Consider the following 12,975-nt stretch of genomic DNA (forward strand, 5'->3'; position numbering starts at 1 on the left):
TTACAGTGAGGAGAAGCGACACTGGTCTCCATCAGAGGTCAGGTTACTACACTGAGACTGGAGGTACACAGGAAATAAAAAGAATCAGCTGTGCCAAAACTGAGCCCAGATGAATCCCAGATGAATACTGCATGGAAATGCCCTTACTGTGTAAGGATGCACTTCTGGCTAAGAAAGTTGAAATAAGGATGTTCAGGAACACAACAAAAGTGTTCACAGCTCTGGAAAGAATTGAGAATACTTTCTGTGACTTTTCAAAATAAGAAGCGATTTTCATTTAGATTTCCTTCTTTTACCTGACATTTAATGAAGTGGGTTTAAATTTAACAGCGTTGGTTCGAGATAATAACTTGTGGTGGCAAAAAATGTCAAAAGGTCACTGCTTGGTTAAGACTATTAGGAAATGGGAATAAATTTGGAAGTCTGAACCACACTCTGGGTTATTTGATTTTCCTGCTCTAATTCTGTTGCACTGCAGTGTATCTTACTGTTTCAAAAAGCTGAATTTGTCAAGCTCCCAGTTGCAGAGCTGGAAAAGCTAGCGACATATTGCATCCCAGCTGACTGAGATCTGATGGAATGAGTAGGTACTCTGGCAGCCAAGTCCCTGCCAAACAAACGATCAGAGCTAAGGCGGCTTTGATACTCTTCCAGGAAATCCTGTCACGGAAAGGAGAACCGTACCAGGCATGACAACGCTGGGAACGTAAAGACAACGGGCACATGGGGCTTTGGCAACAGCAATGGCACAGCAGCCCTCAAGCTGAGCAGATGTGTAATATAAATATATTAAAATATTACCATGAAATCCTCGTTACTTTACTGCTGTTATGGATGCATCCTGCACAGATGCTCCATATTTCCTGAGAAGATCCCATCTACTCGCTCCAGATGTGTGTCCTAAGCTTGTAGCATGAGCTAACGTAACGGCATTGTTTTCACATCATTTTTTTCTCAGCCTCAGAGGAAGTATTTATTCTGTAGCCAAAAGTGAATCCTCGGCCTTCAACAGGAAAAAAATACCCAAAATGATTGTTGACCCAAAATAACCCCCTCTTCTAAATTACCTGTAGGATCTGCAGCAGCAGGAGCTCTCCAGTCTGGCCTGCCCAAGACAAGCATAGACTGCCCACCAAACTGTCCCACACGTGGAAGCACATAGGAGAAAGGTTTCATGCCTACAGTTACTTTTACTTTTACTTACAGAAAATAGCTTTTTTTTTTTTGACAGAAGAAACCAATGTTTATTTTGTGACTGTGAACGTACAATGACGTCACTGCAAACATTTTTCAGCAAAGATTATGATCTTTATCATCTCAGTGTACTCACAGGGATGATACCAGGATCAAATATACTTCACAGACCCTTTCTTGTAAAAGTAACTGTAATATGTATTTAAATACATTATGTTATTAACACTATTATTATTATTTTGCTTAGAGGGCCTTCGGAGCATTATCTGACTAAAATCCACATGACCTTCTTTTGAAATTTGTTTTGCTTCCATAAGGGGATGACATTAAATACTTCTGGTCAGATTTTCTAGACAAATCAGCACAGAGGTCCTTAAAAAGCATTCCCCACCCCTGTTATTTGTGGCTGTTTCTGCAGTCGGCCAAATGTAGGAGTTCTACTTCCCACAGCATTTACTAAGGCTAAAATGTCACAGACGTTAGGTAAATATGGATTTATGTGTACACCCTAGTGCTCTTCAAGCAGTTACGCTGGTGGTACTCTGTGGATTTTTGGAGAAGAGAAATATCAGTGTGTAATATCTCCTTGCCAGCAGCTGAAGTGCAGGATGTGGCCTCCCTGCTTTTAGCCTCTGCTGCTACAGCCATCTGTATTAAGAAAACATCCTGGAAGCATTAATGTAGGTGACGGAGCTGCAAACCTCTAAGGCTGGAGAAGGACTTCACTCTTCAAAGCTTTACCCCTTTTGTGGAAGGAGTAATTCTATGCTGATGACGTTATTCAGAAAGCTACAACACCGTATGCCTTCAAATGTCCCAAATATTGGTGTTTGCACCAAGAAGTCCACAGTGTGATATATCTCACAGAGTTCTGAACGCCGAGTGCCCGTCACGTCGAACCAGTAAGTCAGAAGTAGAAGCATGAGATACCTTCTCTTCTGAAGTTTCCGAAATTCGCCTTCTACACAGTACGCTTTCAGCGCACGAGAACAAGAGCTCGCCACACAGCACAGGCCCTCCATCCCACGGGAAGCACCAGCAGAGCAGCTGCGGAGCACCCCCTGCGCCCGGGAAGAGCTTTAACCTCCCACTTCCTTCAGGCGCACCGCCGCCATTTTGCGGCTGCCGCTGAACGCCTCCTCCGGCCCCGCCCCGCCCCCTCGTGCTGAGCGCCGTGCCGGGTGAGCCGAGCGTGCGGGGGGCGCGGCGTGGCGCGGCGGCGGGGGGAGCGCGCTGCTACTGAGCGCTGTGTGGGTGCGGGGCTGCGGCACCGCGCCGAGCAGCGGCGTGGGTCAGCACGGTGCACAGGGAGAGGCCCTGCAGCTGTGGGCACAGGCCTTGCGGGGAGCGGCTGGGCTGTGCAGTCTGGAGAAGAGGAGGCTCAGGGGAGACCTTGTCGCTCTCTACAGCTGCCTGAAAGGAGGCTGTGCGAGGTGGGGCTCGGCCTGTAATCCCAGGTAACAGCAGCAGGACAAGGAGTGGCCTCAAGGAGTGGCCTCCAGCTGTGCCAGGGGAGGTTCAGGTTGGATATTAGGAATAAAATCTCTAAAAGAGTGGTGAGTTAAGGGCTAGAGTTAGGAATAGGGTAGGGTTTAGGTTTAGGGTAAGGGTTAGGGGTAAGGTAAGGTTTAGCACTCAGGTTAGGGTTAGGGTAGGGTTAATTTGAGTTTTAGAGTCAGAGCAATGTTAGGCCTTGATTAGGTGCTAGGGTAAGGGTTAGGATTAGATTTAGGGTTAGGTTTAGGTGTAGGTTTTGTTTAAGGGTTTGTTGTTAGGGTGTGAGAAGGGATAGGTCTTGGGTTTGGTTTTGGGTTAGCACTGGTTTTAGGAATTGGAATAGAGTTGGTGTTTGGATAGGGATTTAGGGTTAGTATTAGGGATAGGTTTTGGGTTAGAGTTAGGTGAGGGTTGTGGTAATCTGATGCTTTGGGTTAGGCTTAGGGTTGGGTTTAAACTTGGGGTTGGTGTTAGGGTCAGAGTTAGGGTTAGGGTAGAGTTGGAGTTAGGGTAATGGTTAGGATAAGGTTTAGGTTAGGGTTGGGTTTAGGGCTCTGTTTTGGAAAAGGGTTAGGGCTAGGGCAAGTGTAAGGGTTAGAATTAGATTTAGGGTGAGATTTAGCTGTAGGTTTGGTTTGAGTGTCAGAGTGAGAGAAGGGGTAGGCCTTCTGTTTGGTTTTGGGTGAAGGAAAGGTTTAGGAATAGGAGTAGGGTTAGGGTTAGGGTTGGGGATAGATTTAGGTGAGGGTTGTGGTAACAGGCTGCCCAGGGACATGGAGTCACCATCCCTGGAAGTGCTTGAGAACCATATGGATTTGGCTCTGAGGGATGTGGTCATCGTGCACGGTGGGGATGGGCTGGTGGCTGCACTGGGTGATCTTAGTGTTCTTTTCCAACTTCTACGCTTCTACGATAAGAGGTCTGTGTAAATGAAAGCATGAGAGCACGTTTACTTTTGAGAGCAAAGCCATAATTTCTGCTTCAGCATGAAAGCATTAGCAGCTGTGAGTGCCCATGTTGTTTCACAGACGTGCTGAGACAAGCCCAGCACTGGCTGCAGTTAGCCAGGCCCAGCATGCTAGTAGGCAGCCTTTTTTTGTATCATTCTTACCTAATGATAGCAGATATACAAGCAGATTACCTACCTGGAAAAACAAAGTAACTGACTTCCAACTTTTAACTGTCTGTTTCGATTAAAAAGCTCTCTTGGTACTCTGCATAAACCACACAGTTTGACAGCTTTGCAGAGATGGAAGCAGAGCCTTATCACTGTATGTTTTGCTGTGATTACACAGCATCAACAGAGAGGTCTAAAAGCATTCCCTCTCTTCTGTAAGACTTAGCTTTGCCAGACCTGGCCGTGCCAAATGCAGTATGGGTACTGTTCGGGGGCTGAGATGTGGGTCTCAAGCAGGTGCTCCTTGCACAAGGCAGCTGCTTTTGGCTTTTCCCATTCTTTGGAGCTTTCTCCCTTCCCAGCAATCAGCTCTTTCATTTGTCCCTGCTGTTCCTATGCCCCTCTCCTTGATATTACTACTGGTTGTGCTCCAAGTGTGTGCTGTGCTAACAGCACAGGTGTTCCCTCAGCTGCTCTGTATGTAGTGCTGGAGCTGCACTCTGATAACTGTACAGCAGTAGGGCACAAGCTTATTTTTATTCCCCCTCTCCATCCCCTTTGCATGTTATTAAACCTTTTACATCTGAGCTATTAAAGGAAAATGGAGCTATTGATGGAGAAGAGCAATGGGTTCTCTGGGTGGGTTTCTGCATTTAGAAAGGTCTCTCTTGTGGCTATTTGGATTCTTTGTATGTGTTTCTAGAATAGATTCAGGTGTGGGTTTGGCATTCTCTGAGCAACAGCGCCCAGTAGAGCCCTTCGCAGAGCAACTGAGTGCAGGTTGGAGGTCTGCTGGGGGTGTTTTCTGCCACTTGGGGTTATGGTGCTAGCTGACTGTTGTCTCTCTCTCCTCTTGAACAGGACCATGCCCAAGAAAGGTGTGAAGCATACTGAGGGGGGGAGAGAAATGCAGGTGCAGTCCAAAAGAGCAAAGGTGGAAGCAGCTTGTTCGCCATCAGTCATGGATTTTGAGAGCCCAGACGGCCTCTTTGCAAGCCTGATCTCTCCCATCAAACCAGAGGTGTTTTTCAAGGAGTACTGGGAAGAAAAGCCCCTGCTTGTTTCAAGGAACGATCCCACACTAGCTGCTTACTACCAGTCCCTCTTCCAGCTGTCCGATCTGAAGGAGCTGTGCAGCCAGGGGCTGTACTATGGGCGTGATATAAACATCTGCAGATGCGTGAATGGAAAGAAGAAGGTTTTAAATAAAGAAGGGAAAGTGAATTATGTGCAGCTGAAGAAGGACTTTGACCAGAAAAAGGCAACCATACAGTTCCATCAGCCTCAGAGGTTTAAGGTGGGCTCATTTCATGGCTTTAAGTAAAACTAACACGTTTTGTAATACGTATTTTGCTTGAGGCACACTGGACAGAGCTTCATATCTGCCCCCAGAAGGTCCAGGTGAAAGAGCTGACATCGGTGGCCTGCTGAAGCCCATATGTGAGCTGTATTAATTAAAACATGGTTTCTAACTTTGCACAGCCCATCTTGTTTCAGTGCTCTGCAGCAAGAAAAAGAATTGAGTTGTTGCTATAAAATTAAGTATTCCTTTTTAAGGATTTGCTTTGTCACATGAATATTTAGGCAGATCTGAATGCTTAATGTTGATATCATTTGTCAGTGTCTGCTTAAATCTCTGTACTGTTGTTCTAATGTGCAAATAGAGTGTTTACGCCAGTTTAATGGAGGGTAAGGAGTAAAATAGTGTAATATTTGCAGGACACTGCAGTTCTTTCCAGTGAACTGGCTTCAAGTTGCATTGTGGGTTTGTACCCCATTTTGGTGATTGTCCTCTCTTTCTTGTTCTTTTTGATGCTTCTCCAATCAGAAGCATTCAGAATGAGACAGTAGTGTCTGTGCAGTTGTGTCAAGGACTCAGGTGCTTATGCATGGAGTGAAGTAGCTCTTTTCTGTCTCCTGGTGCCTGCAATTTAATGAGGAAGTGTTCTGTGAGGACAGGAATGTGCAGCTCTTAATTCTTGTAAGGCCTGCCATTTTGGCACCTTGATTCTGCCTAGCTAAAGCTAGCAGATGAATTAAAGCTTCTTCTGTGGTTCTAGCTATTAGAGTTTCTTGTGGTGGTGTTTGTAACTGCTGCCTGTGTAAGCACAGATGAGTGGGTGATGAGGGGAAGGTGCAGTCTTATCAGCACTCCTCAGCATCTGTTATGATGTACCTCACTGGCTTTGTGGTTTGAAGGTTTATAGAAGCATCTCTTGACAGGCATCTGTTAAATTTTAATGTACGTCTCCAGTTGTGGAGGAGCAAAGTAGTTCTAATAGATTGAAAGATACCACACTTTGAACATCTCTAAATCTGTGGCATATTCCACATGTGAATAACCTGATAGGCATGCTGCAATGTATCTGAGGCATATAAGAAAACATGGCAGGGGTGCTTAATCTCCTCGATTGTGTACCTGTGAAGTGTTGCAACTGGAGCTGCTGCAAAAAGGTTTCTAATCATTGTGTGGGCTCTTTGATAGTAGCTAGTATGATGCAAGTCATTCATGTGTTTCTCGTATTAAGATGTTTTATTGTTCATGGGCTGGTGGTTGGCTTATTGTCCTCTGTGCCTAGCCCTGTCCATCCCTTCCCAGCCTCAGTGTCCCAGTTGTTTCTTCCCTAGAGGAGCCCCTGAGCAGCCAGGGTGGCTGTGGGCTGGGCAGCAGCCAGGCTGGCTGAGCTCTCCAGCAGTAACACCATTCTTTTTTCATTTTTGCAGGAGGAGCTGTGGAAGATTCAAGAGAAGCTGGAGTGCTACTTTGGGTCTCTGGTTGGGTCAAATGTCTACATTACTCCACAGGGGTCCCAGGGCCTGCCCCCTCACTATGATGATGTTGAGGTAGGGCAGCACGACGCTGTCTGTGGGGTTTTGCTGGTGGCAGGGCTACCTGTCATTGGGTTGTTCTTCTTCCCCTATCTCAGACAGTGATTTCTTATAGAAAAACGTTTTTCTGCTGAGATGTTACAATTCTTTATGGTTTTTTTTTTTCTTCCCCCTTGTGTAATTTTATTCAGTGGGTACTGAGGTGTCTAATGGCAGCATCACATGAACTTTGCTTCTAAAAACACCATTCAAATAACCAGTGCATTAAAAAAGCCATTCTTGAAGTTGGGCTGTGGTACCATTTTTTTTTCATGATAAATACTTAAATTTCATTTTTCTTTAGCTGCTGTAGAACCTGTAGATTCTGACATACATTGTCAGCCCCCGTAGCTCACAGCACCCCAAGGTGTTTTGGGTGCTCTGGGTTTCAGTGACTGGTAATAAGAGCTCTACCAGGTGATGTTCTGAATATCTGTGTGGTAGATGCTACTTCTGAGTCAGTTATCTAACACTCTTTGCAGTCGCTGGGGAGAAATGGGGATTTCCAAGTGCCTACCTTAGGTGGGATAAAGCACATCTTACCTCCCAACTTTTCTTCCCGTTGCCTCTTAAGTGAGGCCTCAAAAAATCAGATGCAAATTTCTGCATTGTAGATGTCTGTGGGTTCCTCAGAAGAGGAATCCTGCTCCCTGTGCTGTAGGGTAGCTGAAAGCAGGGCAGGTGATTTTTGTCTCCCCTGCTGTCAGAGAAGTCTTTGTGATCGCCTTCTGTCTCTGATTCCTGACATGGTTGCCCAGACGTCCCAAGGAAGAAGACGACTTAACAATTGTGATGAGTTGAATGCGTGCGGGGAAGCAAAACTTCACTGTGCACTTGGATCTGTGGTCCTTTGCAGGTGTTCATCCTCCAGCTGGAAGGCGAGAAGCACTGGCGGCTCTACAAACCAACAGTGCCCTTAGCTCGGGAATACAGCGTGGAATCGGAAGACAGGATTGGCAGTCCCACGCATGAATTCATCTTAAAGGTGTTGTGATTGAATTGCTTTAACTGGGCTGGACTGTAGTGGTGAGAAAAGTAGTTCTGTTTAAAATGATTCTTTTCTAAAAGACAGTGTTCTGAATTCTTCCTGTTGTGAAACTGAGGGGAAGGATTGGTGTGCAAAACACTCTGGGCATGAGAATGTGATAGTCGTCTAATTTACCTGTTCTCAAAGGCTTTAGGATTTAGACAACGGGCGCAATTCTTCCTGGAAAGTCTCTAATACTTCTTAAGTTAGGAGCTGGGGCACCGGGTACACATTTGTAGAGCTCCATGTAGCAAAGCCATTGGTTTGAAGCATGGTTGTGAAATGGTTTGTGCTGCTGCGTGCTGTCTGTGATCAGTCAGGCTGGTCCATTTGTGCACTAGTACACTTTGCCAAAGCTCTGTCACTGCTCTGGTGGATATATTACATGCAGTAAATGCCAATAGTAAATTGGGAAGTTCAGAGTGTCAGACTTTCTGGCATAGAGCATTCTGTGTTACTGAATGAGGATCTCCCTGTTTTGTGATCCAAGAAACAAAACCAGACCATGTTGTCAGTCTGTGTGCTCACAGAGCATTTTCTGTTTTGACAGCAGTGTAGTAAAATTTGACCGTGTGCCCTAAATATATCAGTTCTTCATTTTCTTGCAGCCAGGTGACTTACTGTACTTCCCAAGAGGGACGATCCACCAAGCTGACACACCTCCTGGGATATCTTATTCTACACACGTGACCATCAGTACCTACCAAAACAAGTAATTCCTCCTTACTATTTGTGTTGCTTTTCTGGAAATGGCTTCCATCTTCCAGGCAATGTGTGTGAATAGTACAGACCCGAAGCCCACGTTTCCAAGTAGGGATATCTTACTGTTCAAACCTTGGAATGAACTGTGCTGAGCTCTTTTCTGAGTTTGTGCCATTTAGCCCTTGTATCTTTTGTTTGTCTGTGGGGTAATGCAGGGATAGGGCACGGCGTTTCCTTACAGAAGCACTGTGGAATGGAACACGTGCAGGTGCCCCACTGTTACCTATGTGCCCTGCTGTTGGTGACAGAATGTAAGCCAGCATTCAGGTGGCTGTAATTTCAGTCGTGGGAGTTGGGCAAAACAGAGGAGGAAAAGGCTTCTTTGCAAACAAGGCCACTTCAGACTTTTAATTCAGCAAGCTCAGTGGTGTATGGGCTGCACTATTGTTTGCTATCGGCACACTGTAATGTGGAAGGTAATACTGCAACAGGAAGCTCACTGTCAACGTTTAAAAAGCTCTCAGTGGTGGCTGAAGCTGCCATTCATTTCATAATCCAAAGAGTCATGGGTTGCTCCTTTCATCTCCTCTCCCATGTTTCATAGTCACCCACGCCTGTTCCAATGGACTTGTTGCAGATTCTTTCTTTGCTTGTGTTTTCTGCTCATCTGTGTTTTTCATCTACCCATGCATCCAAGTCAGATTTCCTTTGACATGCATCTATTGCTTGTGCTCACTGAAACCTTTCCATCACAGGGGGAAATGCTGCTGCAACCCAGTCAGCTGCTCTTGCACGCTGGGTTTGGAGCTACTGGCCTGAGTTAGGAATCGGATGATGTCGGGGATGTCAGTGGTGTGGGCAGTTCTCCACGTTAGAGTTTAAGGTGAAGCAGCTCAGGGCTGTGAGTCATCATCAAAGTGGGTTCTGGTGATTAATTTACACTCTTCTGCTGAGAAACCAAAAGAAGACACTTCCTGTAAGCTGATGGCTGCTGCAGTGTTTCACTTCATTTATTCTCTAGGTGGCAATGTTAGCACTGAGCTGCTTTGTGTCTGAGGGCACTCCCCAGCTGAGGGGCTGCTAGTTGCCTCGCAGACACACCCTGATCCACCTCCTGTCCTTTTTTGTGACACCACCTTCCTGTGTTGTTGTGGTGCTTTTCTCATCCCTGATGCAGCAAACTGAGCAGACAGAAGAGTGACACCAGAAGTGTGCTTTGGTGTGCTGATGGAAGAAAGTGGGTTTGCTGTGTTACGTATTGGTGTGCAGGAGTGCTCCTGGATGTGCAAAACAGGTTTTGTCTGGTGTGATTGATACAGAGGTGTGTGTCAAGCAGTGTTGGACAGACAAGTTCCTTATAATAGGGTTGCTGGGGACAGGCTTGTGTGGGGTATGGGCAGTTCCTCAGTACTTCCAGTGCTGATGAAATGGCATCTTGAGGGATATCAGGTGCTCAGCCCAAAGGGACTGTGCTGTGCACTGGGACAAGGTTTGTCCAGGCCACGCCCCTGCTTGAGGAAGGAAGACAAGCGTGGTGGTGTTTGCTACAAGCAGGGCTATTTGTCACAGTAATGGAAACTTGAAGTTTTTTAGTTGTTGATGTGGGAATTTTGGGGGAAGAGGAGGGAAGCAGTAAGAAGTAAAAGATGTTCCTTTGATGTGAGGTAGGGAGAAGCCACAGGTGGATGGGATAGCATTTTTGTAAGGGCGCACAACTGATCCTAATGAGATTGACTCAGGCTACAGGAATAAGATGCTGGTGGGAATCCTCTCTCCATTCCTCTGCTTTATTGCAGCTGAGGAACAGAAACAGAGAGCAAAAGCCAAATTTTTGGAATGCATTCAGCCTTAGAATGGGGATCTAAGAAGCTGATAACCCTGGATATGTTTCTTGCAACAATGTAAGTGCTTCAGAACATGTTCAGTGGTACCCAATACACATAAGGAGAAAGTATGCCTGTTTTACTTCAAAGCAGCCGTTTTAGTAATTACTTTCTTCCTGCAGCTCCTGGGGAGACTTCTTGCTGGATGTAATTCCTGGCCTTGTGTTCAGTACTGCAAAAGAAGATGTGGCCCTGCGGACGAGCATCCCCAGGAAACTGCTGATGGTGAGTCTGCGAGTGTGAGGGAAGAGCAGTGCGTGCAGCTCATGTGCTCTGAGCAACACCACTCCTTCCAGAGACTTCAGGGTGACCGTTGGGAGGCTTGGTCCAGCTGAAGCATTGCCTGCTTTTTGTGGTGCCTTTCTCCTGTATGATCGTGGCCTTCCGTGGCTCACTTCCTTCTCCAAGGAGTGAGTTTTGTTTTAGAGCTGTCAGATGGGCGTAGTTTCCATCAGGTCTAACTTTTGGCAAGCTGGTGGAGCTGTAAATTGCCGTGTGTCCTTTTTATAGTCTGGTTGTGCTGCTGATCAGTGTGAAGAAGGAACAAGTCTTTCAAGTGCCCTTGCAGGCCCTTTAGCACTGTGGGCAGCCCCACAGCGAGCAAAGCAGCTTTGATGTGCGTTTGTTGTTTTGGGAGAAAATACTGTTGCCCTTTGGGTGGCCCCCTTTTATCTTTCCAGATCATTACTTCATTACTGCATCTTCTTAGGACAGTCTTTGTTTAGCTTGAATTCAAGTGAGGGAACTGTGTGTGCATATTCAGCAGGTGGATATAGCTGACTCAACAAAAAAACTGAGCAGCATTCTGAGAATGCTTGCGGACCGTCTGGAGAACGCCGGAGAACTGAGAGCATCCGACATGAGGAAGGATTTCATTGTGAACCGACTGCCACCTTGCCTGGGATGTGATTCTGACTCTTTAACTCCGGGTGAGTTTTGAGTTTTAAACCTGCTCCCGTTGCTGATGGGATGGCGGAGCTGTTGCTGTCTGCCCTCAATGATTTTGGTGTTTTAAGGCAGGCAGAGATTGCAGTCCAGTGTCAGCTTTGCGTTTGAGACGGATGGTGGAACGTAACAATAAATGTAGGCACAAGAGAAAAGCCAGCACAGCAAGGGTGCACAAGGATCACTTGGCACCACTGATACGGTTCCCTTCCTTTCTAATGGAGAATTTTTTTTTCAGGTGGAAAACTGCCAAAATTAGATAGCAAAATCAGACTGCAGTTCAGGGATCATGCTGTAATTACGGTGGAGCCAGATCAAGACAATTCTGTAAGTATAAGCCCTGTGCCACCCTTCTGTGCTCCAGGCCATGGGATGTTGCAGGGTGAGAGAACTCCTGCCCTGTTGTACTGCTCTGGCTCCAAGGGCCGTGCAGGTGCAGCTTGGTGGGATCTCACATCCTGTTAGGATTTGGAAGGGGGTGATGAGGCTGTTGTGAAGCAGTGATATGGCACGTTCTGGCCTTCTGCTGGAGACTACAGAGCTAAATGTACTCCATGTTCTGCACAGCAGGTGCATGCTTTTTATCTAAGGTTAGATAACTACAGTGGAACTGTTTCCTTCCTGCTGTCTCTTAGGATGACGTTCGCAAGGAGATGGTGTATGTCTATCATTCCTTAAAGAACAAGAGAGAAACTCACATGATGGGGACAGAAGATGATGATACTGCTAGCGACGAAGGTGCAGCACAGGTTTGTTCCTGACTTGCTTACACACAAAAGCTACGCTGCCCTGTTACATTTTGCTGCACAGTTCTTATGTGTGCCTTGAATTACGCCTTAGGTCATCAGAGCTCTTGGCATATCCTGAAGTGTCTCTTACTTCTGTGTCCTTTAGTACATCCTATATGAAGGGTACTGGATACAGTGGCATACATGTAGCAGGAGGGGCTGCTGTACCTTCTGCTGGTCAGCGTGTATATCCCAGTTTGGTCTGGATACATTCAGTATCCCCTGGGATACACAGCAGCTATTCTGTCTCAGCAGTTACAGCAAGGAGTTCTGCCTAGTAGTTATTTAATTTTTGAAGTGTATTTTGCTGGACCTGTAGAGAAAACTCGTAGCTGAGGTCTTATGTGAGCACCTTGCACAACATGTGCATCCTGCCACTGCTGTCTCCAGCCACGGTAAGATACCTGCTTCAAGATTCTAAGGGTAGGGATAGGCGAGAGTGTGAATTATATATTCCCTCCTGTGTGTTAGAACAAACGTGCTGCACGTGGCTGAAGTGGCTTTTTCTTCCCCCTTTCTCAGCAAACTCCTCATGGGCTGCGCTTCCCTTTGTCGTACCTGGATGCGCTGAAGCAGATCTGGAGCGGCAGCACTGTCTGTGTGACAGAGCTCAAGCTGGCCTCAGCTGAAGAGAAGGAAAACCTGGCCTTGGCACTGTGGACCGAATGTCTCATCGAAGTTTTTTAATGCTTTTGCGACTTAGCTCCTCACGGAATCTCTGGAGAAAGCTTTGTTCAATTGATTTTATTTTTTCACATCCAGTGTGTTGCAATATAAATGTACTTTGCTGCTGTCTGCTGCTCAGTTTTCTTTCCAAGTGCTGTGGGTAAACGTGTGTCTTGGCAACAGGTGAGCTGCTCCCAAATGCTCAGTACCTCGAAGTGCTGGGTCAGCATTACTCCTAGGAAAAGGAGCTTCGCATCTCACTTGAGTGGCTTCTGATGGGAGGAGCAC

General features: G+C 46.4%; 1 protein-coding gene across 2 annotated transcripts; it reads left to right on the forward strand.

Annotated features, from left to right (window-relative positions):
* Positions 1–2,343: 2,343 nt before the first annotated feature.
* Positions 2,344–12,741, forward strand: RIOX2 (ribosomal oxygenase 2). 2 transcript variants are annotated; one of them, XM_065741914.1, is made up of 10 exons: positions 2,344–2,375; positions 4,670–5,105; positions 6,533–6,652; positions 7,533–7,661; positions 8,312–8,415; positions 10,411–10,513; positions 11,052–11,217; positions 11,472–11,560; positions 11,869–11,982; positions 12,544–12,741. In XM_065741914.1, the coding sequence occupies exons 2-10, from the start codon at positions 4,674–4,676 to the stop codon at positions 12,706–12,708; spliced, it is 1,422 nt and encodes a 473-aa protein (XP_065597986.1). In that variant the 5' UTR covers positions 2,344–2,375; positions 4,670–4,673; the 3' UTR covers positions 12,709–12,741. The 2 variants fall into 2 exon arrangements, with proteins under 2 accessions (XP_065597986.1, XP_065597987.1); XM_065741915.1 differs by lacking the exon at positions 2,344–2,375 and adding an exon at positions 2,427–2,444.
* The last annotated feature ends 234 nt before the right edge of the window (positions 12,742–12,975 follow it).

Source organism: Cyrtonyx montezumae, unplaced genomic scaffold (assembly GCF_038088225.1).
Source record: "Cyrtonyx montezumae isolate F1298 unplaced genomic scaffold, pur_monq_1.0 scaffold_3, whole genome shotgun sequence".
Lineage (NCBI taxonomy): Eukaryota > Metazoa > Chordata > Aves > Galliformes > Odontophoridae > Cyrtonyx > Cyrtonyx montezumae.

Excerpts from the sequence above, each read along its gene's own strand:
- RIOX2 (XM_065741914.1), top strand. The coding sequence starts at position 4,674 with ATGCCCAAGAAAGGTGTGAAGCATACTGAGGGGGGGAGAGAAATGCAG. Across the intron at positions 7,662-8,311 it reads CGCATGAATTCATCTTAAAG|CCAGGTGACTTACTGTACTT; the intron begins GTGTTGTGATTG and ends ATTTTCTTGCAG. Across the intron at positions 8,416-10,410 it reads ATCAGTACCTACCAAAACAA|CTCCTGGGGAGACTTCTTGC; the intron begins GTAATTCCTCCT and ends TTCTTCCTGCAG.